The sequence below is a fragment of the Symphalangus syndactylus genome, chromosome 10 (assembly GCF_028878055.3).
Source record: "Symphalangus syndactylus isolate Jambi chromosome 10, NHGRI_mSymSyn1-v2.1_pri, whole genome shotgun sequence".
NCBI lineage: Eukaryota > Metazoa > Chordata > Mammalia > Primates > Hylobatidae > Symphalangus > Symphalangus syndactylus.
In genome coordinates this window covers 100,556,295-100,582,498 of record NC_072432.2, presented here as the reverse complement: position 1 = coordinate 100,582,498, position 26,204 = coordinate 100,556,295, and the positions used below count along the sequence as shown (strand labels likewise).

At 45.3% G+C, this 26,204-nt stretch overlaps 1 protein-coding gene and 1 pseudogene across 5 annotated transcripts in view; both read right to left on the bottom strand.

Annotated features, from left to right (window-relative positions):
- The window catches only part of DZIP1L (DAZ interacting zinc finger protein 1 like), a 60,730-nt gene that overhangs the window by 23,962 nt on the left and 10,564 nt on the right, over positions 1–26,204 (bottom strand). For 2 of the 5 annotated variants that reach the window (XM_055295305.2, XM_063611314.1), the window contains exons 2-8: positions 24,255–24,836; positions 18,540–18,624; positions 15,494–15,615; positions 10,694–10,855; positions 6,680–6,808; positions 2,991–3,053; positions 1,614–1,751 (exon numbers count right to left, since the gene is read on the bottom strand). In XM_055295305.2, the coding sequence (XP_055151280.1) occupies positions 1,614–1,751; positions 2,991–3,053; positions 6,680–6,808; positions 10,694–10,855; positions 15,494–15,615; positions 18,540–18,624; positions 24,255–24,755 (1,200 nt within the window). In that variant the 5' untranslated portion in view covers positions 24,756–24,836. Of the gene's footprint in view, positions 1–1,613; positions 1,752–2,990; positions 3,054–6,679; positions 6,809–10,693; positions 10,856–15,493; positions 15,616–18,539; positions 18,625–24,254; positions 25,136–26,204 lie in introns of those variants that run through there. The other 3 variants (XM_063611311.1, XM_063611312.1, XM_063611313.1) reach the window with 2 other exon arrangements.
- LOC129491260 (keratin, type II cytoskeletal 8-like) lies at positions 22,282–23,534 on the bottom strand (annotated as a pseudogene).

Below are 26,204 nucleotides of genomic sequence, written 5' to 3'. Positions count from 1 at the left end.
AGGAACAGAGACACACAGAAGAGGAAAACTGACGACCACATTCATGTCTCTGGTTTCAGTTTACTCCTAGACTCAGCTGCTCCCTGCCGTGAACTCTGTGAGATGCTCCGTCTACCCTTATGACAAACTCCCTCTTCTGCTTAAGCTTGGGTTACTTTTTATTACCTGCAGTGGCATATGCTGACATAGGACTCATCCAGTGTCCATTCCCCACTGCTGTCTCCTTTGCCTACCTCTACTCCAAACTACAAAACTAGCTGTTTACTTTCCCAGCCTTCTTTGCAGCTGTAGTTTCCCATGTGACACAGCTTTGACCAATAATATAAATAAGCACAAGTCTTGGGAAGGGACCTTTTCATCAACTTCTTCTGCCAAATATGGCTGTATGGTTGGGGCTACAGTCGTCTGCTTGCAACTATGAAAGTGAAGCAGGAAACAAAAGTCATCACACTGAAGATGGTAAAAAGGAAAACATAGTCTGGATTCACAATGGCATACTACTGCTGCTAACCAAGCCCAGCAACTGTCACCTCTCTTGCTGTGAAAATAAAAATAAGAGCCCCTATTAGCCTGTTCTGTTATCTTTAGCCAATAGGTTCCTCACTGAATCATTTGCAAACAAGAGTTCTGAGTAACATACAGGACATTACAGCCAGCAGGGAACATTGTGGGAACTGTGCTGTGGTTTCCTCCTTAGGAAACCTCCAGACTAGAGCTCAGTGCAGAGCTGAGTGTTTTAGGGGGAAACTGAAAAGTAGCAAGACAGTGGGGTAGTTATGTCACCTGGGTGAATGTGGCTGGGTGTGTGGAAAAGCACAAATAGCAAGGGGTGCAGGAACAAGGGGCCGGGACTAGACAGTAACAGTGGGTGCTCAGCCCAGGGTAGCTGTGTGGAGCCTGGTCCATGAGGTGGGTGGCAGCAGAGGAAGATACAGATTTTCCACAGACCTGGGGCTCGGGAGGGCAAGCTCAGCCTGGACTGGGCAGAGAATTTTCAGCAACAGGTAGGCAAGAGTCACTGGGGCCAGCTTTAGGACAAAGGTGCTAAGTGAGTGCCTTTTCATCACACTGCTTTATCTCTCACCTCATCAGAGGCTGTTCATTTATGAAAAAGGTACTGGTTAAGGAATTCTGCCTAAGAATACTGTGTAAAAAACACAAGCTTTGCGTCCTTCCTGCCTGGCCAGGGTTGAATCTCATCACTTACAGAGTGCCCCATGAGGACTTGAGCGAGGCACTTCCCTTCTCCAGCGTATTTCACCATCTGTCAAATGAAGATGGGAAGAAGGGGATGCCTACCTTGAAGGATAGTAGTGAAGCTTAAATGAGGTAATAAGCAAAGTATCAGTGAGGTGCTGAGCATTTTATATGGTCTCTGCTGTTAGAGTGGCCCCATCTGCCAGCAGCCCCTAAGGAGATGGCACATCTTCAGCCTGGAAGGAGGCAGCTACAGCCTTATCATTTTGTGCCCTTCATGCCAGAGGACTCTTCTCTCTCCTTAAGGAGCCTGAGTGGTAAGATTAGCACTGATGAGCCCAGAAGAATCAAGGAGATCCTCACAGGAAAGAGTCCCAGGGACACCAAGGCCTGGCTGAAAGGAAGGGCAGACCTACCGTCTCCTCCTGGGAGGCAATGATCCTAGCTTGTTCCTGCAGCTGGGCACGGAGGGCGCTGATCTGGCACTGGGACTGGGCAGCTGCCTTCTGATCCTGAGACAGGGAGGCCTGGAGCCTCTGGTTCTCCTCCTGTAGCTGGCGGGCACAAGACGGCTGGTCAGTCAAATGTCTGCAGGGACATCTGAGTGCCCGGTGTCTGCAGGCTCAGCACCTGTAGGCAAGTGCCGGGCAAGCACAGTAAAGGATTTTGAGACCTGGACAGGCTCTCTAACAAGACTACCTTCCAGTCTGGGGACATTTTTGTGCTGTGCCTGAGAACAAGTAAGAAAGGAATGCATGCCTTTAAGACCAGGAGGGAAAGGGCTGTCTGTCAGGTGTAGCCACCCATTGAGGAACAGTCAGATAAATTAAAACCATTTGAAAATCATCGAATGGATGTTTTTAGGTGAAAACAAGAAGTAAAGAAAATGAGGTAACATGCTACTTCTGATGTGATAGCAGAAATAAAGTGAAAATATTTATTAATATTTGCATAAAGAAACTTTAGAAGAATACAAAAGAAAGCCATAAAAGTCACCTGAGCAGTAGGTGTTGGAGACAGGTAGATGGGGACAGGTGGGAGTGAGAACTCTACTCAGTGTATCTTAATATATTCCTCCTGTTTTGGGAACAAATGTGAATGTATTTCCCATTTGAAAATGCTTCAGATAAAATAAAACCATCACATGTGAGTGATCGTGCTTCCCTACACCGGAGTGAGGAGCGTCTACCATGGACCAGACTGATCTAAGCCTTTTCATCTTCTGAGCTTTTTGCAGGCGGAACCTGGGGCTCTTATGAACCAGCTTCCTCCTCAACTTGCCTCCTGCTCAAGACATTTTTACAGAAGCTGTTTGCTCTGCCCTGAGGCCCGCTGCTCCCTGTTCACTGTTCTCAGTATCTAAGTCCTTCCCTTTGGACTCCCGCTGAACTATCACTGAGGCCCACAGCCGCCTGGTTCTCTCCTCGGGTGGGGGAATTTCAAAGAAGAGCCCAAACGTGAAACGACCAGGCGATTCATCTGAGGTTTATTGAACAACCCTCCCTGGAGGGCCTAAAGGGGTCACTGCAAAGAAGACCACAGAACAATGGATGTGTTTAATTTAGAGGAGAAGGCCTGGAGGCCCCTGCTCCTGGACAGGGAAGCTGCTGGCTGGACAGCTCACCCCTTCTGTGTACTGATGGGGGCAGTAGCCAGGAGCAATATCTGCAGCATCTGCCAACCAGTTCCCGGTGAGATAGGGGAGATGGTGGGTGAGGAGGTGTGGAGAATGCTGAATTCTGAGAGGAGGTCACAGGAAACCAAGCTCCCCAAGATCACCCAACAAAAGCTACCTCTCTTTTCTCAGCCACATGCTCTTCATGCAGTTCCTTCACTTTTCTTTTCCACTCCGTTTTCTGAAAAAGATTAAAAGCTTATCAAATGGGCCCTTCCAGGTATTAAAACATGTTATAAAGCTACAGGAAGTTAAAAGTACTGGCTTATGGGTAGGCAGACAGAGTAGTGGAATAGAATAGAAAATTCAGACAAAGATGGAAATACATAGAAACTAAGTATGAGGAGAGGGGGATGGATTATTGACTAATGGTATTGGAACAAATGGCTAGCTACCTGAAAAAAAATAGGAAGTTGGATTCTTATTACACATCTTTTTTTTTATTATTAATTTTTTTTGCATACAAAAACAATAAACATTTTCTAAAAATACATACAAACAAAAAGATGCGTATCAAACATATTAGGAAGGTTGCACATGGGAAGTCGGGGAATAGAAATGGGGGGTGGGAGTTAAAATAAATGAGAGAGGGACTTTATATGGATCAGTGATAATAACTCAATCCTCTATTTGACAAAGAAGAGGGAGAAGGAAGAGGAAGAAAAAGAAAGTGGGACAAAGGATCAGAAAGGGAGGAAAATGGAAAAAATTAGAGTATGACTCCAGGGTAGACCTGTTTTGTTGTCACTGAGTTGGTTGGTTGGTTTGTCTGTTGTATTCTTCATGTTTTGCCAAGTTGGCCAGACTGGTCTCGAACTCCTAGCCCGAAGTGATCAACCCGCCTCGCCCCCCAGAGTGCCGGGACCACAGGCGTGAGCCACCACGTCCAGCCCCCACATTGCTTCTGGCCTCCGTGGTAGACCTCCCAGACGGAGCGGCCAGGCAGAGGAGCTCCTCACTTCTACCCAGACACGGGGCGGCCGGGCAGAGGAGCTCCTCACTTCCCAGACGGGGCGGCCAGGTAGAGACACTCCTCACTTCTTCCCAGACGATAGGTGGCCGGGCAGAGGCGCTCCTCACTTCCCAGACGATGGGTGGCCGGGCAGAGGCACTCCTCACTTCCCAGACGATGGGTGGCCGGGCAGAGGCACTCCTCACTTCCCAGACGGGGCGGCTGGGCAGAGGCGCTCCTCACTTCCCAGATGATGGGTGGCCGGGCAGAGGCGCTCCTCACCTCCCAGACGATGGGTGGCCGGGCAGAGGCGCTCCTCACCTCCCAGACGGGGCGGCCGGGCAGAGGCGCTCCTCACTTCTTCCCGGACTGGGCGGCCGGACAGAGGCGCTCCTCACTTCTTCCCGGACGGGGCGGCCGGGCAGAGGCGCTCCTCACTTCCCAGACGGGGCGGCCGGGCAGAGGCGCTCCTCACTTCTTCCCGGACGGGGCGCCCGGGCAGAGGTGCTCCTCACTTCTTCCCGGACGGGGCGGCCGGGCAGAGGCGCTCCTCACTTCTTCCTGGACAGGGCGGCCGGGCAGAGGCGCTCCTCACCTCCCAGACGATGGGTGGCCGGGCAGAGGCGCTGCTCACTTCCCAGACGATGGGTGGCCGGGCAGAGGCGCTCCTCACTTCCCAGACAGGGCGGCCGGGCAGAGGCGCTCCTCACTTCCCAGACGGTGGGTGGCCGGGCAGAGGCGCTCCTCACTTCCCAGACGATGGGTGGCCGGGCAGAGGCGCTCCTCACCTCCCAGATGGGGCGGCCGGGCAGAGGCGCTCCTCACTTCTTCCCGGACGGGGCGGCCGGGCAGAGGCGCTCCTCACTTCTTCCTGGACGGGGCGCCCGGGCAGAGGCGCTCCTCATTTCTTCCCAGACGGGGCGGCCGGGCAGAGGTGCTCCTCACTTCCCAGATGGGGTGGCCGGGCAGAGGCGCTCCTCACTTCCCAGACGGGGTGGCCGGGCAGAGGCGCTCCTCACTTCCCAGACGGTGGGTGGCCGGGCAGAGGCGCTCCTCACTTCCCAGACGGGGCGGCCGGGCAGAGGCGCTCCTCACTTCCCAGACGGGGCGGCCGGGCAGAGGCGCTCCCCACCTCCCAGATGGGGCGGCGGCCGGGCAGGGGCTGCAATCCCAGCACCCTGGTAGGCCAAGGCAGGCGGCTGGGGGGCGGAGGCTGCTGCGAGGCCAGACCATGCCACCGCACTCCAGCCCAGGCAACACCGAGCACTGGGTGAGCGAGACTCCGTCTGCAGTCCCAGTACCTCGGGAGGCTGAGGCGGGCAGAGCACTCGGCGTCAGGAGCTGGCGACCAGCGTGGCCAAGATGGCGAAGGCGTGCCTGCAGCGAAAGGAGAAAAGGCAGGCAGCGGTGGGGCGCAGCGGCAGTCCCAGGCAGTCCGCGGCGCGGGCAGCAGCAAGCCGAGTAGATTGCAGCCTGGGCCAGAGAGGGAAAAAAGAAAGAAAGGAGAGAAAGAAAGAAAGGAAAGAAAGGAAAGGAAGGAAGGAAGGAAGGAAGGAAGGAAGGAAGGAAGGAAGGAAGGAAGGAAGGAAGGAAGGAGGGAATTACACATCTTAAAGCAAAATAAATTGTAGGTGGGTCAAAGATTTAACAGAAAAAATAAGGCCAAAAAGTACTAAAAGAAAACACAGGAGTGTTGTCTTTTTAAATCTCAGAGTGGGGAAGGCCATAAAGAAAATATGAATAATTGGATAATTTTGACTACATAAACATTAATTCATGGCCAAACCATAATAAACAAAATTGAAGGACCAACAGAATACTGGGGAAAATAACCACAACTAGAAAAACAAAGAGCTGAGTTAATTTCCATACATTATACAAACTCACAAATTGATAGGGGAAACATCAATAATAGAAAAGTAGGCAAAGAATGTGAACAGAGTTCTCAGGAAAAGAATGGCCTCTTTAGGCTGAGGCAGGAGAATGGCGTGAACCCGGCAGGCGGAGCTTGCAGTGAGCCGAGATTGCGCCACTGCACTCCACCCCGGGCGACAGAGCGAGACTCCGTCTCAAAAAAAAAAAAAAAAAAAAAAAAAAAAAAAAAAAAGAATGGCCTCTTTATAATGTGAAACCTGTCAAACATCAATCAGCAGAAACACCTTACTGCTGATTGTTAGCTAGACTTTACATTTTTTCTCAAGAATCTTGAACAGCAGAAAGAGAAGCACAACATGATTTAACACCTGTACCAACTACCCTTCTTTGCCATGGAATTATCAGTGATACAGACCATTTTATAACCAGACTGCAGTAAAATTCATCCAGGGGTGGCCAGAGCCACCTCCTACCAGCCGGTGAGAGCAGACTGTGCACAAGTCTTCCTGGCTCCATTCAGTGACCACATTGATAGCAGGAAATCGGCCATGGTGGGAGTATTTACACCACAGAAATTGGCAAATGCTACAAATTAAAGCTTTTTTAATTCCAGAGAGCTGGTTGCCAGACAACTACCATCACAACAATGGATGCATCCCAAATATCTTCAAACCCAAGAGACTGTCACACTTTCTAAGAGTTGTTTCCAACTGGTTTAGAATCAGAATGGGCAAAGGTGCCAAATAAGAGACAGAGTTGTATGTATTTTTTAAAAGATCTTAGGCAAATCTGACATTGCACACATACCACCAGCCTCACCTGAGAACACTATTCTATGCTTTCATGTACTGGCAGAAGGTCTGAAAATATAGAACTTTGATGTCCTTCAACTTCTCTACATTCATAAATGAGAGAATATATTGGAAGAGAAGATGGCTCTTGGCTTCCTCTGGGAAGAAAAGAATGGAGCATGAGCTCACCTGAATTTCTGTCTTCTCTCTCAGGGCCTGAAGCTTCCGTGCCTGCTGGAGCCACTCCTCTGACTCCTCATCTCGCAGTGATCCCAGGTTGGACTCCATCACACTGTGGGACTGCAGTGCCCGCAGTTTCTGAAAAGGCCAGGGCGTAGTTTTATTCACATGAAGATCTCATCATGATGTTGTCTTCTATACCCAGAACAGTGTCAGAGGGGCACGCCTTACCCAACTCATCCTCCCAACTCATCCTCACTAGATACCTACACGCCTACAAATATTCACACAAATCAGCATTCCCCTTGACGAGGGCTCTCCTGGGGGCTCAGCCCTGGCATAGAAAAAGCAATTCCATGGAAGAACAAATTAAAGAGTGTAGTTTCCATTTCACTTAAATTCCGCTATACTCAAAATCCCGAGCTCTCCTGACTGCTGCCCCATTTCTTCCTCAGTCTGGAATACGCTGATGAGAATGAGACTCTTAGAGCCTAAGGGAGGGTCTCACCCCAGGCCACTCCCTGAGGACTTCTGCCTCTCTCTCTCTACAAAACATCCTGGCTGTCTCCAGAAAGGGCTTTGCACAGCTTGGAGTAGAGTCATCAATACCTGGTGATTCCTGGGCTAACAGTGTGTGTGACCTGAAGGAAAAGGTACAGAAAATTGGATCAAAGAGAGGATGCCTTTCCACCCACCTTTGATTATTTCTTATAATACATAACTGTCGTAGTAACAAAAGCAACATATTTCCATCTGTATGACTGTATAAAACTCATAAGCCCTATTAAGGCTTTAAGGAAGTAACTCCAAGTGCCTAAGTTTAACTTGGTATCATTCTTGCTAACACTTCTCAACTATTGCTAAACAATACTGGTTCCAAAGGTTAACAATTTCTAAACTCCCTGAATATTTTCAAAGAGTCAAATGCTTCATCAGATGTATGCACAACTCCTGGGTTCTGATATGTCACTCCTGGCTTCCATATGCTGCTTATGACACACTACAGAGCTGACTTTCTTGGCATTACAAACCTTCGTGGTATTTTCATTTAGCTAGACACTCCTTTGGCATCTCAATTTACCCCAGGTCTAATCTAAAGTTCTCTCTTTAGTCAGGTAACATAGCCAAAGTAAGCTCTCAAACTTCTGTATCAGGGAAAAAGTTCTGAGGAAAAAATATTTTCTATATATATATAGTTTTCATTGGCCTTCCTAACATCAGGGAGAACCATTTTTTGCATTTTGAAAATGGACGTCTTACAGTGTTTTTTTTACAATCATTCTAAATGGAATCTTGCTTGTTTTTACCCTTAATATTTTAAAAAAATAAATTAACAAAATGACTACCCAACTACACTGAGAATTTGGTATCCAGTTTGATTCCTATATGTTAATAAAAGTAAAACAATAAAATATTGAAAGGAGACAGGGTAAGACACACAAACATACAAACACAATATAAGTAATCCTATAGGGGAAAGGTTTTTAAAAAAGAGTAAGATGGGCCAAGCGCAGTGACTCAAGCCTGTAATCCCAGCACATTGGGAGGCTGGGGTGGGCAGATCACTTGAGCCCAGGAGGCCAGCCTGGGTAACTTGGCGAAACCCCATCTCTACAAAAAATACAAAAATTAGCTGGGTGTGGTGGCACGTGCCTGTAGCCACAGCTACTCATGAGGCTGAAGGAGGATCACCTGAGCCTGGGAGGTCAAGGGTGTGGTGAGCCGTGATTGTGCCACTGCACTTGAGCATGGGCAACAGGGTGAGAACCTGTCTTAAAAAAAAAAAAAAAAAAAAAAAGATAGCATGTTCCAGTTTAGGAGAACGTGATCCAAGTTAAAAAGGATATCCTGGATGGTAAGGATTATGTCCTCATTCACCAAAACTCATAATTTTCTTACCAAAAGTAACCCTTTGACCCTTGAAGAGGTGGTTTCTGAACAACTTCAAATTCCTATCAATACCTGTCTATCAAACGTCTAGTCAGCTAGCACTGTGTCGGGGAAGTGTGGGGGTCAGGAGATGTTTGCATGAGCTTGGGAAGGATGGGTGTGGAGCTATATACCAGGAACATGAGGTCGATAGTGGAGCAGCATCTTCTCTTCCACAATCATCCCTGGCCCAGCTGGGAAGCATTTTGGATGGAAGGGCTTTTGTCATTTTAGGGAGCCCCCTTCCCCACCCCAGTGCACACAGAGTTCTCGTTTCAACCCCTCCACCTTCCACCTTTGGCTTTCCATCTCAGACAGGGATGATGGAGCACCCAAGACTCCGGGCATATGACAATTTCCTTTTGAAAAAAATTTGCCTAGATGCTTCTTTAGGTAAAACGTGGAATGTTTGTGAAAAACGCACTTAGACAGTTCATTTTCAAAAACAAGATTCTCCTCGATCTAGGAGGACCAATGAGAGATAAATACATTTTAAAAATATTTTTCCTTGATACAGTTTTAGTCATACAGGTTTATATGGGAAGATATGGTCAAGGGATAACTTTTTTTTTTTTTGAGAAGGAGTCTCACTCTGTCACCCAGGCTGGGGTGCAGTGGCGCAATCTCAGTTCACTGCAACCTCCGCCTTCTGGGTTCAAGTGATTCTCCTACCTCAGCCTCCCAAGCAGCTGGGATTACAGGCATCCGCCACCACACCTAGCTAATTTTTGTATTTTTAGTACAGATGGGGTTTCACCACGTTGGCCATGCTGAACCACCCACCTTGGCCTCCCAAAGTGCTGGGATTACAGGTGTGAGCCACTGCGCCCAGCCCTGGGATAACTTTAATAAGGTTATCCTGCATAAACTTGTTAGTATATCCAGTAGAAGAATAGGACCTTTGGAAATTAAAGAGCTGGGTTCAAATCCCAGCTCCATCTCTTCTTAGCTAAGTGATCTTGGGCAAGTTATATGGCCTCAATTTCTTCACCTATAAAGAAAGAATGATGGCTGGGCGCAGTGGCTCATGCCTGTAACCCCAGCACTTTGGGAGGCCGAGGTGGGTGGATTACTTGAGGTCAGAAGTTCGAGACAAGCCTGATCAACATGGTGAAATCGGTCTCTAAGAAAAATACAAAAATTAGCTAGGAATGGTGGCAGACTCCTGTAATCCCAGCTACTCTGGAGGCTGAGGCACGAGAATCACTTGAACCCAGGAGATGGAGGTTGCAGTGAGCCGACACCACACCACTGCACTCCAGCCTAGGTGACAGAGCGAGAGAGTGAGAGCAAGAAATGAAGGTAGGTGGGGGGAGGGAGGGAGGAAGGAAGGAAGAAAGGAAGGAAGGGAGGGAGAGAGGGAGGGAGGAAGGAAGGAAGGAGAGGGAGAGAGAGAGAGAAAGAAAGAAAGTAGCTTTTTAAAAAAAAAACTTTAAAAAGAAAGTACTAAACCAGTGATGCACCTATTTTGAGAATGTTATGGTTGATTGCTATGAAGATTAAAAGTTAGTATATATAAAGTATACTGCATAAGGGCTGGAAAATAGTAAATACAGTCATAAATGTTAGGTATTATGTGTGACCTCTGAAGACCCCAACAGAGTGTCTGGCATGTAACCAGGATTCAGGGAATATTTGTTGGGAGAAAAATGCATTCATTTAAATTTTGCCCCATTTCTTGTCCAGTGATGAAAGCCCTTTGCAAAAATAAGAATAATACCCAGAGATATTACTATATACCAGATACACTACTGATACATTACTATATGCTGGGTAATGTTACATACTGTATATGTACTAATTTAACCCTCTCAGCAGCCTATCTTACAGAAATAAAACTGAGGCATGAGGAGGTTAACTAACTCATTCAAGGTCTCACAGCCAGAATGTGACACAGCAGTGATTCAACCCCAAGGCCTCTGATATCCGGGCCTCTAATATCAGGCCTCTGATAACTGGCTTCTGATAACTGGCCTCACAGTGCTTTAGCTTCCAACCGCAGATGAAACAAAACTAGTACAAACTAAGAAATAAATTTTGAGAATAAGCAGATTTCCAACAAAGGAACTTTGAAAAGCCTTTTATGTTGGGTACCTCTTCTAGTGTAGAGTTCTGCTTGGCGACATTTTTAAATTCATCCCAAAATAATTTTTTTAGTTTATCTATTTCCCCATAAAGTTTGGTCCACTCTTGTTCTTTCCATTTATCAAATTCTTTCTTAGCTTCTATTTCCCTCTGATGAATGAGCTCTGCTTCCTAAAAAGAAGAGCAAGAACAATACAATGATTAATTCCACATTACAGCAAATATTTACTAAGAACCTACTTAGGCCTCCTTGTCTATGCAAGTCACTATGGAGACCCAAAGAGCATTCATCCCACAGTTCCCATTGTTTGGACTTGGGAGGACCAGTCTAAGCCAATCTTACCTGAACTGTAAAGTCTCTTGAGTATAGGAACTTGTTTCTTTTTCTCTATGCAGGCTTACCTCTGAGATATTACAGGTTCAGTTCCAGACCACCACAATAAAGAGAATATCATAATAAAGCAAGTATTGGAATAAAGCAAGTATTGCAATAAAGCAAGTGTGTCATATAAATATTTTTGTTCCCCAGTGTATATAAAAGTTGTGTTTATGCTAGACTGTAACCTATTAAGTGTTCCATAGGATTATGTATAAAAAAAGTACATAACTTTATTTAAAAAATACTTTATTGCTTAAAAACAAAGATAAATAGCTAGGACCTAATTAAACTAAAGAGATGTTGCATGCCAAAAGGAACAGTAAATAGGGTAAACAGACAACCCACAGAGTGGAAGAAAATCTTCATAATCTATGCATCTGACAAAGGACTAATATCCAGAATCTACAATGAACTCAAACAAATCAGTAAGAAAAAAACAAACAGTCCCATCAAAAAGTGGGCTAAGGACACGAAGAGACAATTCTCAAAAGAAGAGATACAAATGGCCAACAGATATATGAAAAAATGCTCAACATCACTAATGATCAGGGAAATGCAAATCAAAACCACAGTGCAATATCACCTTACTCTTGCAAGAATGGCCATCATCAAAAAATCAAAAAACAGTAGATGTTGGCATGGATGCAGTGATCACAGAACACTTCTACGCTGCTGGTGGGAATGTAAACTAGTACAGCCACTATGGAAAACAGTGTGGAGATTCCTTAAAGAACTAAAACTAGGGCTGACTGCAGTGGCTCACGCCTGTAATCCTAGCACTTTGGAAGGCCAAGGCAGGCAGATCACGAGGTCAGGAGATCAAGACCATCCTGTCTAAGACAGTGAAACCCTGTCACTACTCAAAATACAAAAAATGAGCCAGGTGTGGTGGCGTGCCCTGTAGTACCAGCTACTCGGGAAGCTGAGGCAGGAGAATCGCTTGAACCCGGGAGGTGGAGGTTACAGTGGGCCGAGGTCACGCCACTGCACTCCAGCCTAGGCGACAGAGCGAGACTCTGTCTCAAAAAAAAAAAAGAATTAAAAGTAGAACTACCATTTGATCCAGCAATCCCACCACTGGGTATCTACCCAGAGGAAAGGAAGTCATTATTCAAAAAAGATACTTGCACACGCATGTTTACGGCACCACAATTCACAATTGCAAAATCGTGGAACCAACCCAAATGCCCATCAATCAACGAGTAGATAAAGAAACTGTGATATATATATATATATATATACACGTATATGTGATGGAATACTACGTAGCCATAAAAAGGAACGAATTAACAACATTTGCAGTGACCTGGATCAGACTGGAGACTATTATTTTAAGTGAAGTAACTCAGGAATGGAAAACCAAACATGTATGTTTTCAGATATGCAGAAGCTAAGCTACGAGGACACAAAGGCATAAGAATGATGCAATGGACTTTGGGAACTTGGGAGGAAGAGTGGGAGGGGGGAAAGGGGTAAAAGACAACAAATATGGTTTTGCAGTGTATACTGTTCGGTGATGGGTGCACCAAAATCTCACAAGTCACCACTAAAGAACTTACTCATGTAACCAAATACCACCTGTACCCCAATAACTTACGGAAAAATAAAAAATAATAATAAAATTTTTTAAATACTTTATGGCTAAAAAATGCTAACAATCATCTGATCCTTTAGTGAGTCATAATCTTTTTGCTGGCGCTGGGTCTTGCCTTGACGTTGATGGCTGCTGACTGATCAGGGTTGGGTGCTGTGGCAATTTCTTAAAATAAGACAACAGGCCAGGCATAGTGGCCCATGCCTGTAATCCCAAAACTTTAGGAAGCCGAGGCAGGTAGATCACTTAAGGTCAGGAGTTCAAGACCAACCTGTCCAACATGGCAAAACCCCCGTCTCTACTAAAAATACAAAAAATTAGCCAGGTGTGGCGGCACGTGCCTGTAATCTCAGTTACTCGGGAGGCTGAGGCAGGAGAATCGCTTGGACCTAGGAGACAGAGGTTGCAGTGAGCCAAGATCATGCCACTGCACTCCCGCCTGGGTGACAGAGCAAGACTCTGTCAAAAAAAAAAACACCAGTGAAGTTTGCGACATCGATTGACTCCTCCTTTCATGAAAGATCTCTCTGTAGCATGAGATGCTCTTTGGTAGCATTTGACACAAAGTAGAATTTCTTTCAAAATCAGAGTCAATTCTCTTAAACTTTACTGTTGCTTTCTCAACTAAGTTTATGTAATATTTTAAATCCTTTCTTATCATTTCAACACTGTTCACAGCATCTTCAGAAGTAGTAGATTCCATCTCAAGAAACTACTTTATTTGCTCATCCATAAGAAGCAACTCCTCAACCACTAGTTTCATCATGAGGTTGCAGCAATTCAATCCCATCTTCAGGCTCCACTTCTAAGTCTAGTTCTCTTGCTATTTCCACCACATCCGCAGTGGCTTCCTCCACTGAAGTCTTGAATCCCTCAAAGTCATCCATGATGGCTAGAATCAATTTCATCCAAACTCCTGTTAATGTTAATATTTTGACCTCCTCCAAAGAATCACACATTTTCTTAATGGCATCCAGAATGGCAAATCCTTTCCAAAAGGTTTTCAATTTACTTTGCTCAGATCCATCAGAGGAATCACTATCTATGACAGCTATAACCTTACAAAATGTATTTCTTAAATCATAAAATTTGGAAGTCAAAATTACTCCTTGATTCGTGGGCTGCAGAATGGATATTGTGTTAACAGGCTTGAAAACAACACAAATCTCCTTGTATATCTCCACCAGAGCTCTTAGGTGACCAGGAACATTGTCAATGAGCAGTAATTATTTTGAGAAGAATCTTTTTTTTTAGCAGTAGATCTCAACAGTGGGCTTAAAATATTCAGTAAACCATGCTGTAAACAGCTGTGCTGTCATCCGGACTTTCTTGTTCCATTTTTAGAGCACAGGTAGAGTAGAGCTAGCATAATTCTTAAGGGCCCTAGACTTTTCACAGTGGCAAATGAGCACTGGCTTCAACTTACAGTCACCAGCTGTATTAGACCCTAACAAGAGAATCATCCTGTTCTTTGAAACTGTGAAGCCAGGCATTGACTTATCTCTAGCTATAAAAGTGCTAGATGGCTTTTTCCTACAGAAGGTTGTTTTTTCTACACTGAAAATCTGTTTAGTACAGTCACCTTCATCAATTGTCTTAGCTAGATCTTCAAGATAACTTGCTGCAGCTTCTACATTAGCACTTGCTGCTTCACATTGCACTTTCGTTGTTATGGAGATGGCTTCTTTCCTTAAACCTATGAACCAACCTCTTTTAGCTTTCAACTTTTCTTCTGCAGCTTCTTCACTTCTCTCAGCCTTCATAGAAGTGAAGAGAGGTAGGTCCTTGCTTTGGATTAGGCTTTAGCTTAAGGGAATTTTGTGGCTGGTTTGATCTTCTATCCAGACCACTAAAACTTTCTCCATCTCAGTAATAAGGCTGTTTCACTTTCTTATCATTTGTGTGGTCAGTGGAGTAGTGCTTTGAATTTCCTTCAAATTTCCTTTGTATTCATAACTTGGCTGTTTGGCACAAGAGGCCTGCCTCTCAGCCCATCTCAGCTTTCGACATGCCTTCGTCACTAAACTTAATCATTTCTACCTTTTGATTTAAAGTGAGAGATGTTTAAGTTTGCCACCTTATATGGATAGTTTGTGGCACCCCAAAACAATTACAATAGTAACATCAACGATCATTGATCACAGATCACCATAACAGATAGAGTAATAATGAAAAAGTTTGAAATACTGTGAGAATTACCAAAATGTGATGCATAGACATGAAGTAAGCACATGCTGTTGGAAAATGATGCTGATAAACTTGCTCAACACACGGTTGGCACAAACCTTCAATGTGCAAACAATACAATGTCTGTGAAACATACAAAACACAAAAAAAATGAAGTATGCTTGTATTTGTCACAACACCAACTATGCAGCTGGTGCTCAATAAATGCATGCTGAGGGGATGAATAATGAAGGGGTAAGCGGGGCAACTTCATGTATTTTCATTCTACAAACATTTACTGAGCATTTTCTCTGGGCTGGGTTCTGGAGCTTTCAGAATGAAACCCAGTCTTTGTCCTCAAAAAGTTAACTAACTGCATTGTGTACGAAGCTAAAATTCAGGTTCAAATGTCCTCAGAGGGTGCTGACTAATGCAGGAAACTGCATCTCTCTGCTCTACTTTCGTCCACATAAGTCTAGCAAAAACAATTCAATTTTCCTTTCCAGGCTACCTAAAATCATTTGCCATGTCCAAGAAGGCACTGTCCCAGCTCTGACTCCCAGCTCTGGGAAACCAGCCGGAATTTTTGCCCTGTGAGACTCATGTGCATCAAGGGTCTCCTGGGTAGTCCATGACCCAAGTCTCCCTGATGTTTTCTCTCCCTGCCCACCTGGAGCTGCCGCTGCCTCTCCGCCTCCCTCTGGGCTTCCAGCTCCCCTTGGGTCCACTTTAGCTTGGCCCGTAGCTCTTCTAACACCTCTTCCACTGGCTGTTCCTGTTTCTTCTGTTTTCCTGTGGGGTCCATGCAAAGACAGGTGGTCAGTTTAAGTCCAAAAATCACGACAGTGTAGTTTCTCACCTCGTCAATCAGCCACACCTCAGTCTCAAACCAGCTTCGCTACTTAGTACATTGACCTTGGGCAAAGAACATAGCCTCCCTGTCCCTCTGTTTCCCCAAACTGGAAAATAGAGATAACAATAGCACCTAACTCAGAGGGCTGCTGTGAGGATGAAATGTGAGAATGCAAAGTGCTTATCATAGTGTCTGGCATGACAACTCAAAAAATGTGAATTATTATTGTACTGTCACTTAAAGTAAGTATTTGGACAGTACTGACAAATGGAAATAGAAATTTAAAACTACTATAGTAACAGAAGCAGAATATCAAATAGCATGTACACCAATTATCAATACAAAGAACATATCCATGTATCCTGACAGTAATCACAGAGAATTTTAAAGTAATAAAAATCATTGTAGTTTTAAGTTCACTTTTTTCAATAATATAAGTGTATAGTTGTAAATTTCAGGCCAGGTGCAGTGGCTCATGCCTGTAATCCCAGCACTTTGGGAGGCCGAGGCAGGCTGATCACAAGGTCAGGGGTGTGAGACCAGCCTGACCAACATGGTGAAACCCCGTCTCTACTAAAAATACAAAAAAAATTAGCCGGATGTGGTGGCAGGTGCCTGTAATCCCAGCTACTCAGGAGGCTGAGGCAGAAGAATCGCTTGAACCTGGGAGGCGGAGGTTGCAGTGAGCCGAGATCGCACTCCAGCCTGGGAGACAGAGTGAGACTCCGTCTCGATAAATAAATAAACAAATAAATAAATAAATAAATTTCAAATGGAAAAAACGCAGCATGTATTATAAAGAACCAAAGCTCCTTTAAGTGTATACTTTAAATTGTTTAAGTGAACAAAAAGATTCAGAATGAATTATAAAAAACATCCTAACTAAACCACATACTGATGATAAAGCAAGAGTTAAGGGTCAAAAAAGAATACAATTATTCTTGAACATTTGTTACTTTTTAAAGCATATTTAGTGATTACTAGATAAATCATACTGTTATTAAAATTCCAAGCCTTTTCTTTGAAAAGAGATGTGGCTTTTCTCAGGTTGGACATTTTACAAACAAGCAATTTTTAGTTGCAGTAGAAATTAATTTGGTTTAATAACATGATTTGAGGCGACCATGGAATAGGAGAGCTGGACATCTAGGAAGTCAGCAGCCTGCGAATAAACAGGCCATGACCATTAATATAGCAAAAGTGATCTTAAGAACACATTTCTGTCTGCTTACAGCACTTTACATTAAGGAAATAAGAGATATGCACAAAGATCTACATGCAAGAATATCAATCATCATGTGATTTATAATAAATAAATGTTGGGGTAAGCCATATATTCAACAGGAGGAAATTGTGAAATAAATTACGATAGCCATTAATGAAATACCATTCGGCCATTAAAAAATCACATTTTCAAAGATAATTTAATGACATTGGAAAATAAGACATATTCTTAAATGAAAATAAGCAATAGTCAAAGCACACACTATATGATTATATATGTCTACAGAAAAAAAAAAACAGAGAATACACCAAAATATTAACTGCTGGTGATACTGTTCATGGTTTTTATTTTCTCTTTTCTACTTTCCTATATTTAAATTTTCTATACCAGAGACATATTTTTATTCAAAAAAAATTTAAGGCATGGAAAATTTATTTTTCCTTAGCCTCCAATGCAGAACTAAGAAGAAGTAGATATGCACTAAATACCTAGTTTTAGGTAAGTGGTACTTTTTTTTATGAAAAGGGAATTTGAATGATGGAAAATAGGAGAAAAAGTTTTACTTAATGGCATTTTTACGTCTATATTTTATGTTTTAACAAATATTTCTTGTTGAACCTCAAAAAGTGAATATAGGTTGAGTGCAGTGGCTCACACCTGTAATCTCAGCACTTTGGGAGGCCAAAGCAGGCAGATTACTTGAGCCCAGGAATTCGAGACCAGACTGGCCAACACAGTGAGACCTCATCTCTACAAAAACTTTTTAAAATTAGCCAGGTATGGTGGTGCGTGCCTGTAGTCCCAGCTACTTAGGAGGCTGAGGTACAGGGATTGCTTGAGCCCGGGAGATGGAGGCTGCAATGGAGCCGAGATCAAACCACTGCACTCCACCCTGGGAGACAGAGTGAGACCCTGTCTCAAAAAAAGAAAAGAAAAGAAAAGGGAAAAGACAAAACAAGACAAGACAAGACAAGACAAAACAAGACAAGACAAGACAAGACAAGACAAGACAAGACAAGACAAGACAAGACAAGAAAAGAAAAGAAAAGAAAAGAAAAGAAAAGAAAAGGAAAGGAAAAGAAAAGAAAAGTGAATGTAAAATATGCAAATCTCTTTATGGGGAAAACATACAGCCTTGCTCCTCATTTTGGAATTTGAAATTGTAAAATTAAAGTGATTAGATCATGATAAGCTCAAGTATGTAGAAAAGTCAAAGAACTGGTCTGACTGCCCATTCACCCCTTTTAGGCTTATTCGTGGCTGGCATCAGGGAATTGCAGATTTGCAGAAGGCTGGAAGGTAAGAGCCCTTCAAAGTCACTCCATCTGACTGCCCCATTCACAGTGAAGGCCACTGAGACACAGCGGGGAAAGCATGGACCGAGGTTACATAATAAATAGCGACAGAGCTAAGAGTGAAATCTACCTGACTCCCAGCCCTTCTTTACACATGGGGTCAGAAACCCTTCCAACCCATGTGGGCTCCCCCCGTGGTGAATGGTGGGATCATCCCATCCCCAATTGGACAGTAAGGTTCTGAGAGCAGTTTTGGGTGGTATAGGTGGTCGCCACCCACTGAATACCAGCCCCAGCCCCTTCCACAGTCGCAGAAGGGGCCCAGGCTGCTGTCTGGACTCACCACCTTCTGCCACGCCTGCATGCCTGCGCTGGATGTGGCCCCGGAGAAAGGTGGCATTCATGAATGTCTTGTCACACAGGTGGCACTATACAGAGAGGAAGCAATGGGGAGTACAAGATTAGGTCACCTGAGTCAGCCTGGGATTTTCCTTTATCAAAGCCCCCATCCCCTTGGGACCCCTGGGCTGCTTCAGAAATAAAGAATTTAATTTACTGAGCAAGGCAATGATGTCAACCCATGCTGCCCACTAGGATCACCTGGGGAGCTTTAAAATACTACCAGTGTCCCGGGAAACTGTGAACACTGACTGGATATTTGATGACACTAATGAATTTCTGTTGCTTTTTCAGAGTGTGATGATGGTGCTTGTCTATGTTTAAAAGTCAGAGTCTTTCTCTTTTAGAGATACAAATAGAGATATTGAAATACTACAAATAAAATCATATTACTAATATGCTTCAAAATAATCCAGAAGTGGGGAAAGCGGGCAGGGGAAGAGATGCAACAACACTGCCCATGGGTTGATACTGTTAGTGTGTAGATAAAGGTTCATTATATTATTCTCTCTACTATTGTACATGTTTGAAATTTTCCATAATAAAAAGTTTTTAAAATATGCCAATGTCTAGGTCCCATCCCAGGGTGGAGAACCACCAGAGGCAGAGGTTAGCAAATAAACAGCATCTGTAATTCCAAATCCCTCTCCTAAGACATTTCAGACATAAGCAATCTATCACATCATCTTCTCACTGTAAAATTTCAGAATTCTTCTCACCACAGCTTTGGAAGCTGCCATTGTTAGTTAATCCATAGGCAGATTACTTGCTATCTTTGCAGACAATTGTGACAGGAATTGCCAGTTGTCCCCCAATACCCATTTTCCCTTGCTTACTTGGTAACAGTAAGTCTGTGTCCAATGAGAATAAACACTCTATGTCCCAACCTTCCTAGCAACCAGGTGTGTACACAGGACTTACTACTAAAAGGGTTCTGACCCTTTTAATCATAAACATATCAATTATATCAACTTGTTATCAATTAATAATATATCATAACGATTCCTTCTGTCCCACTGTGATATTGTGATACAATAAGAATGTAGGCTGGGCACAGTGGCTCACACTTAAAATCCTAGAACTTTGGGAGGCTGAGGTGGGCGGATCACTTGAGCCCAGGAGTTCGAGACCAGCCTGGGCAACCTGGAGAAACCCTGTCTCTAAAAAAATTAGCCAAACATGGTGGTAGGTGCCTGTAGTCCTAACTACTCAGGAGGCTGAGGTGGGAGGATTACCTGAGCCTGGGAGGTTAAGGCTGTGGTGAGCCATGATCAGATTGCAGCCTGGGTGACAGAGTGAGACCCTGTCTCAAAAAAAAAAAAAAAAAAATGTAAATTTGGTCTTTGTTCCTTCCTAGTTTCTGGCAGAGATGTCCTAAAACACTTACAACAAGCTTGTTCAACCTGCAGCCCATAGGCCACATGTGGCCCACAACAGCTTTGAATGTGGCCCAACACAAATTTGTAAACTTTCTTAAAACATTATGAGATTTTTTTAGGAACTTTTTTTTTAGCTCATCAGCTATCATTAATGTTAGTGTATTTTATGTGTGGCCCAAGACAATTCTTCTTCTTCCAATGTGGCCCAAGGAAGCCAAAAGATTGGACACCCCTGACTTACAATCTTCAGAGTGATAAGGGCGGTAAAGCATCTTTTGTAATAAGATTTGGTCTTAGTCCCCAGTTCATGACACAAGAGATTCTGAGATCCTTGGAATCTCCAGAGTAATAAGAGCGTCTACTATTGTTTGAATGTTTGTCCCTTCCAAATCTCATGTTGAAATTTAATCTCCAGTGTGGCAGTGTTGAGAGGTGGTGCCCAGTGGGAGGTATCTGGGTCATGGAGCAGATCCCTCATATATAGATTAATGCCCTCCCTTGAGGGTGAGGGAGTTCTCATTCTTATTAGTTTGACAGAGCTGGTTGTTAGAAAGAGCCTGGCATCCCTCTCCCCTTACTTCCTCTCTTGCCATGAGCTCTGGACAGGCCAGCTCCCCTTCACCTTCCACCAGGAGTGAAAGCAGTCAGAGGCCCTCATCAGGTGCCCAGTCTTGAACCTTCCAGCCAGCAGAACTGTGAGTCAAATAACCTCTTTTCTTTATAAATTATCCAGCTTCGGGTATTCCTTTATTGCAACACTAAACTTACTAAGACAGTGTTTTTTGTATGCTAATGAAAGGACTGGTGGCTGGGCACCTTCTGCCCCACCCCGCAAATGACTTTCTGGTGACCAACTCCCATCCTTTTTTTTTTTTTTTTTTTTTGGCTCATCAGCTCTCATTATGATAAAGATGCTGGGCTCAGGTAATCCTCCCAGGATGGGGGTTGGTCACCAGAAAGACCAAGGCATGGGTAGAGGGTTGAAACTTTCAGCCCCACCCTCCAGCCTCCAGGGAGGGAAGAGGGGCTGGACTATTAAGCAATGGCCAATGATTTAATCAATTATGCATGCTTGGTGGAATCTCCATAAAACCCCTAAATGATGGGATTTAAAGAGTTTCCAGATTGGTAAACACTAAGGTGCTAGGAGATGGCACACCCAGAAAGGGCAGGGAAGTTCCGAGTCCCTTCTCCCATACCTTGTCCTCTCTTGTCCTCAAATGCATCTCTTCCATTTGACTATTCTGACTTCTATCCTTATAATAAACTAGTAATAAAGTGTCTTCTTCCTGAGTTCTGTGAGCCATTCTAGCAAATTATTGAACCTCAAGATGGAGTTATGGGAACCCTCAATTTGTAGCCAGTTAGTCAGAAGTACAGGAGGCCCAGGTATCTGAAGTGGGGCCGGTCTTGTGGGACTGATCCCTTAACTCATGGGATCTGATGCTAACTCCAGGTAGATAGTGTCAGAATTGAATTGAAGGGCACCCAGTTGGCATTGGAGAATTGGTTGGTGTGAGGAAAAAAAACACACATTTGGTGTCAGAAGTGTTATGAGCAGAAATAGGTAGCCCATCCATCCACAAACTATGAATGTCTTAAAAACCTGAACCAGCATGACTTGTGCCCACATCTTCAGAGCCTGGCACAGGGCCTAGCCACCATGGCAATTTTTATTAAAGGGCAGATGTCCCTAATCCATACTTCCATGGAGACACATTCAAATGCTCCATGCTGCTTTGGGAAATGAACTGTCACTTGGTTGAATAATGGAGTCAGTATTCCAGAATAGGCCTGGCTCCACCAATCCCTTGTCACATGTAGATTCAACACATACACACACACACACCCCTCACACACACCTTTACACAACACACTCCTCTACATACACATACAAATTCTCCATCATACATAAATATGCACGCACTCACACCCTCTATAAATACACGCTTAGACACATATACATCCTTCTTTTACATACACATCCTTACACACATTCTCCATAAGTACAAACATACACTCTTACACACATATATACCCTTCATTCATTCACACACACACAAACACTATTTTTTTTTTTTGGCAGAGATAGCTGAGGTTTTACTTTGGACAAAAAAAAAAAAAAAAGCAATTGAATTGTTTTGTAGCTGGAGGCATGGGCAAGGGGGGGTCCCTAGGCAGTAAACTCCCCTGCAGGTGGGTTGAGGGCTAGGGCTGAGCCTCAGTGGGTCTCCCGTTCCCTGTGCTACCTTGCACAGCAGCCTCCCCCCTCCCCCGGGCTCTGGGGCAGCCGCAGGAGGGGCAGGCTGGGAGGGGCTGCAACAGCTGTTCACTTGGGCAGGACGTTAGAGGACTCGGACACCGGCTTCCCATCGCACGTCTCTATCTTCTTCACAATCACAGTGGCCCTGGTGGAGCTGGTGCGGCTGAAGGAGCTGGAGCCCGCACCAGAGCCAAAGCTGGAGCCCAGGCTGTAGCTGAGGCCAGGGCTTGTGAGGCCCCCATAGGCCAAGCTCAGACCACCTGCATAGCCTCTGGTGGTCTTTGTATGGATACTCGTGTTCTGCATCTCAGACTCCAGCTGCGTCTCCTCGCCCTCCAGCAGCTTTCTATAGGTGGCGATCTTGATGTCCAGGGCCAGCTTGACATTCATCAGCTCCTGGTACTCACGCAGCTGCCGCTCCATGTCCTTCCTGCTTGGCCCGCTGCAGGGCGGCCTCCAGCTCAGATAGCTTGGCGTTGGCATCCTTAATGGCCAGCTCCCCACGTTGCTTGGCATCTGCGATGCCCTCTGGCCTTTGAGGCCCTCAGTCTCAGCCTGGAGCCGGCTGATGTTCTGGTTCATCTCTGAGATCTCAGTCTTTGTATGCTGCAGGTCATCTCCGTGCTTCCCAGCCAGCATCTGCAGCTCCTCATACTTGATCTGGTACATGCTCTCAGCCTCAGCCCAGCTGCGGTTGGCGATCTCCTTATACTGTGCCTTGACCTCAGCGATGATGCTGTCCACGTCCACGGAGCGACTGTTGTCCATGGACAGCACCACAGGCGTGTCCGAGATCTGGGACTGCAGCTCCCGGATCTCCTTTTCATACAGCTGCCTGAGGAAGTTGATCTCGTCAGTCAGCCCTTCCAGGCGAGACTCCAGCTCTACCTTATTCATGTAAGCTTCATCCACATCCTTCTTGATGAAGGCAAATTCATTCTCCATCTCTGTATGCTTATTGATCTCATCCTCATACTTGTTCTCAAAGTCCTCCACCCAGCCCCTGCATGTTGCCAAGCTCTGCCTTCAGCTTCAGCTTCTCCTGGCCCAGAGTCTCCAGCTGCTGCCTAAGGTTGTTGATGTAGCCTGAACATGTTGTCCATGTTAACTCTGAGCCGTCTTCTGCTGCTGCAGGAGGCTCCAGTTGGTCTCCCGCATCTTGTTCTGCTGCTCCAAGAACCATACCTTGTCTATGAAGGAGGCAAACTTGTTGTTGAGGGTCTTGATCTGCTCCTTCTCCTGGGTGCACATGGCCTGGATGTTGCCGTCCACCTCCAGGTTAAGGGGGCTCAGCAGGCTCTGGTTGACCGTGATGGTGGTGAGGCCTCCCACGCCACCGGCCCCACCATAGCCTCCACCCAGGTCACACCGGAAGCTGCTGCTGCCCACTCAGGAGAAGCTCGAGGAGCTGATGCAGGCACTGGGCCCACTCATGTAGAAGCAGCTGCTGAAGGCCCGGGGGCCAGAGGTGGGCACCTTGTAGGACTTCTGGGTCACCCTGATGAACATGGTGGAAGCTGAACCAGGTGGAGATTCCAGAAGGAGCAGAGAAGCTGCTTCTTGGTCAGAAACACTATTAATACACCTTTTTATACATGTTCCAGAGTTGTATCCTTTATAATATAGTACAAGCACACATTACACACCACACACCCTACATACACACAGAGGTACCCTTCAAGTATTCACACACACACACACATTAAACACACACACATATTCACACCATTTACAAACACACACACTCTCCATACATTCATGCATATACATACACTAGACATGCACCCTCTCCATAAACATACACACCTCCCACACATGTACAATCTACACACACACTGTAGAACCTAATGAGACAAGCCCAGGCTCTCTGGCCACGAGCACCATCTCTGAAATCTGCTCCTAACCAGTGAAAACAGCCCCCCAGCAGCCTTACGGCCCCAGCAGTGCTGCCCAGTAGCAACAGTTGCCCCAGTGGCTGGGGCACACAGCCTCTCCCTGCCTGGTGGAGATTCCTCACCGTGTGGTAGCTGTGGGTGCCTGTCTGCATTAGCAGCTGCTGCAGGGTGCTGATCATCTTGCGACGCCGGCGGCTCTCCTCCCGCACACCCTTGAGCTCGTCAGCCTGGCGGCCCAGCTCCTGCTGACCACGCTGCTGCTGGCCCAGGCTGGTCTGCAGCCGTGCCTCCAGCTGGGCAATGCTGGCACTTAGGCAATCCTGGCAGTGCAGCAGGTACTCAATGATGAGCTGTGCCAGGCGCAGCACCTTGAGCAGTGCCGGGTCCACAGGCTGCCCACAGCGGCTGCACACCTCCCGGTCCAAGTTGCAGAAGGTGATGCCAGCAATGTTCTCTTGCAGAGTGGCCACATCCAGCTCCCGGGCCACGCGGTCTACATCCAGGGTGCTAATGCGTCTCCAGTCCATGCTATCATGGCGAGGCTGAAACTTGAAAGTGGGGAATGTGTAGGCCCCAAAGAGGGGGCCACTGAGGCCCTCAGCAGTGGCAGCTGGGGACTGCATGGGCAGAGGAGGCCCTGAGCTGACCACCAGAGAAGGGTGGCACCAAGGCCACGGCAGTAGGCCAAGGAGCTGAGAGAAGGCCTGGAAAAAGAGAAGAGAGTCCAACTTAGGTGAGGTGTGTGTGGCTGCACCTACTGTATATCTGGCCAGAAAGGGCCTAGGCAGGGAAAAGCGAGGTGTCTGTGCAGCAGCTGTAGCATTCATGGTGTGTGCTGACATGGCCAGAGCTGTGGAAAGAAAACATGGGCTTTGCAATCACACAGATGTGGGTTCGAATGCTCTGCCTTGGGCAAGTCCCTGCACATCTTTAAGCCTCCTGTGTCTAAGGAGGAACATGGGGCCCACTGTGCAGGCCTGTGGTGAGGAATGAGGCAAGTGAAGCACCCAGCCTAGTGCCTGGCACACAGCAGGTCCTCAGTGAGCCCCCTCTGCAAAGCCCACCTCCACTGCAGGAGTGCCTGGCAAAGGCCTTTGTCAGCAGATGGCTATCAAATTTAGAAATGGGTCCTTCTGCAATCCTATTTTTATCTCAGGATAAAGTCCAACAACTTGCTGTGAATGACCAAGGTTCCTAATGTCTACCCTGTCTTCTCTTTCTCCTATAACTACAGGATTCTAGTGGAACACGAGTGAACTACCTTTCCCAGCTTCTCCAGCAATAACGTGTGATCATATGACTAAGTTCTCTCTCCTGGAATGTGAGTGAAATGATGTCCACCCCTGTCAGGAGGGGCTTAAGAGAGTCACGGAGTCTCTGCCACACGGTGCTCAATCCATCATGGGCTTTTTTTTTAACTTAACAGTTAAGTAAAAAGATCTCCAGTTTCTTTGCCAAGACTCAGATTCTACTCTCTAAACTCTTGGTGAGCATATGAACTGTTCTCTCTGAAGAGTAATTGACAATATCAATGGGCATTTTGAACATTCCACTACTAAAAATTATAATTATGCTACAAACTCATATGTACAAAGGTACTTGTGAAAAAATTGTCATTGTAGCATCTTTTATAAAAGCAAAGTAAAAGAAAAAGTAGAAGAAAGCAAAGTACAATGTATCTCTATGCAATGGAATATTATGCAGCTATTGATTGGTATAAAGCAGACTTACATGTACTGATATGAAACGATAATCTCCAATATATATATATGTAAACACACACAAAATAGGCATATATACCTCTATTTCTGTTTTAATGACATATTAATATAATCATATTTAATAACTCACCAAAGTGAAAGGTATATATCATATTAGAATGGTTGTTTATGAGAGGAGGGAGGGAAATGGGAGTGTGGAATGGGGATAAATAAATGAATAGATGGAGGGTGTGTGGGTGGTGATGGTCAGATAGACACATAAATAGGCCTTCACAGACCAATGATGATCTATCTATCTATATATATATATATACACACACATATATACATATATACACATACACACACACA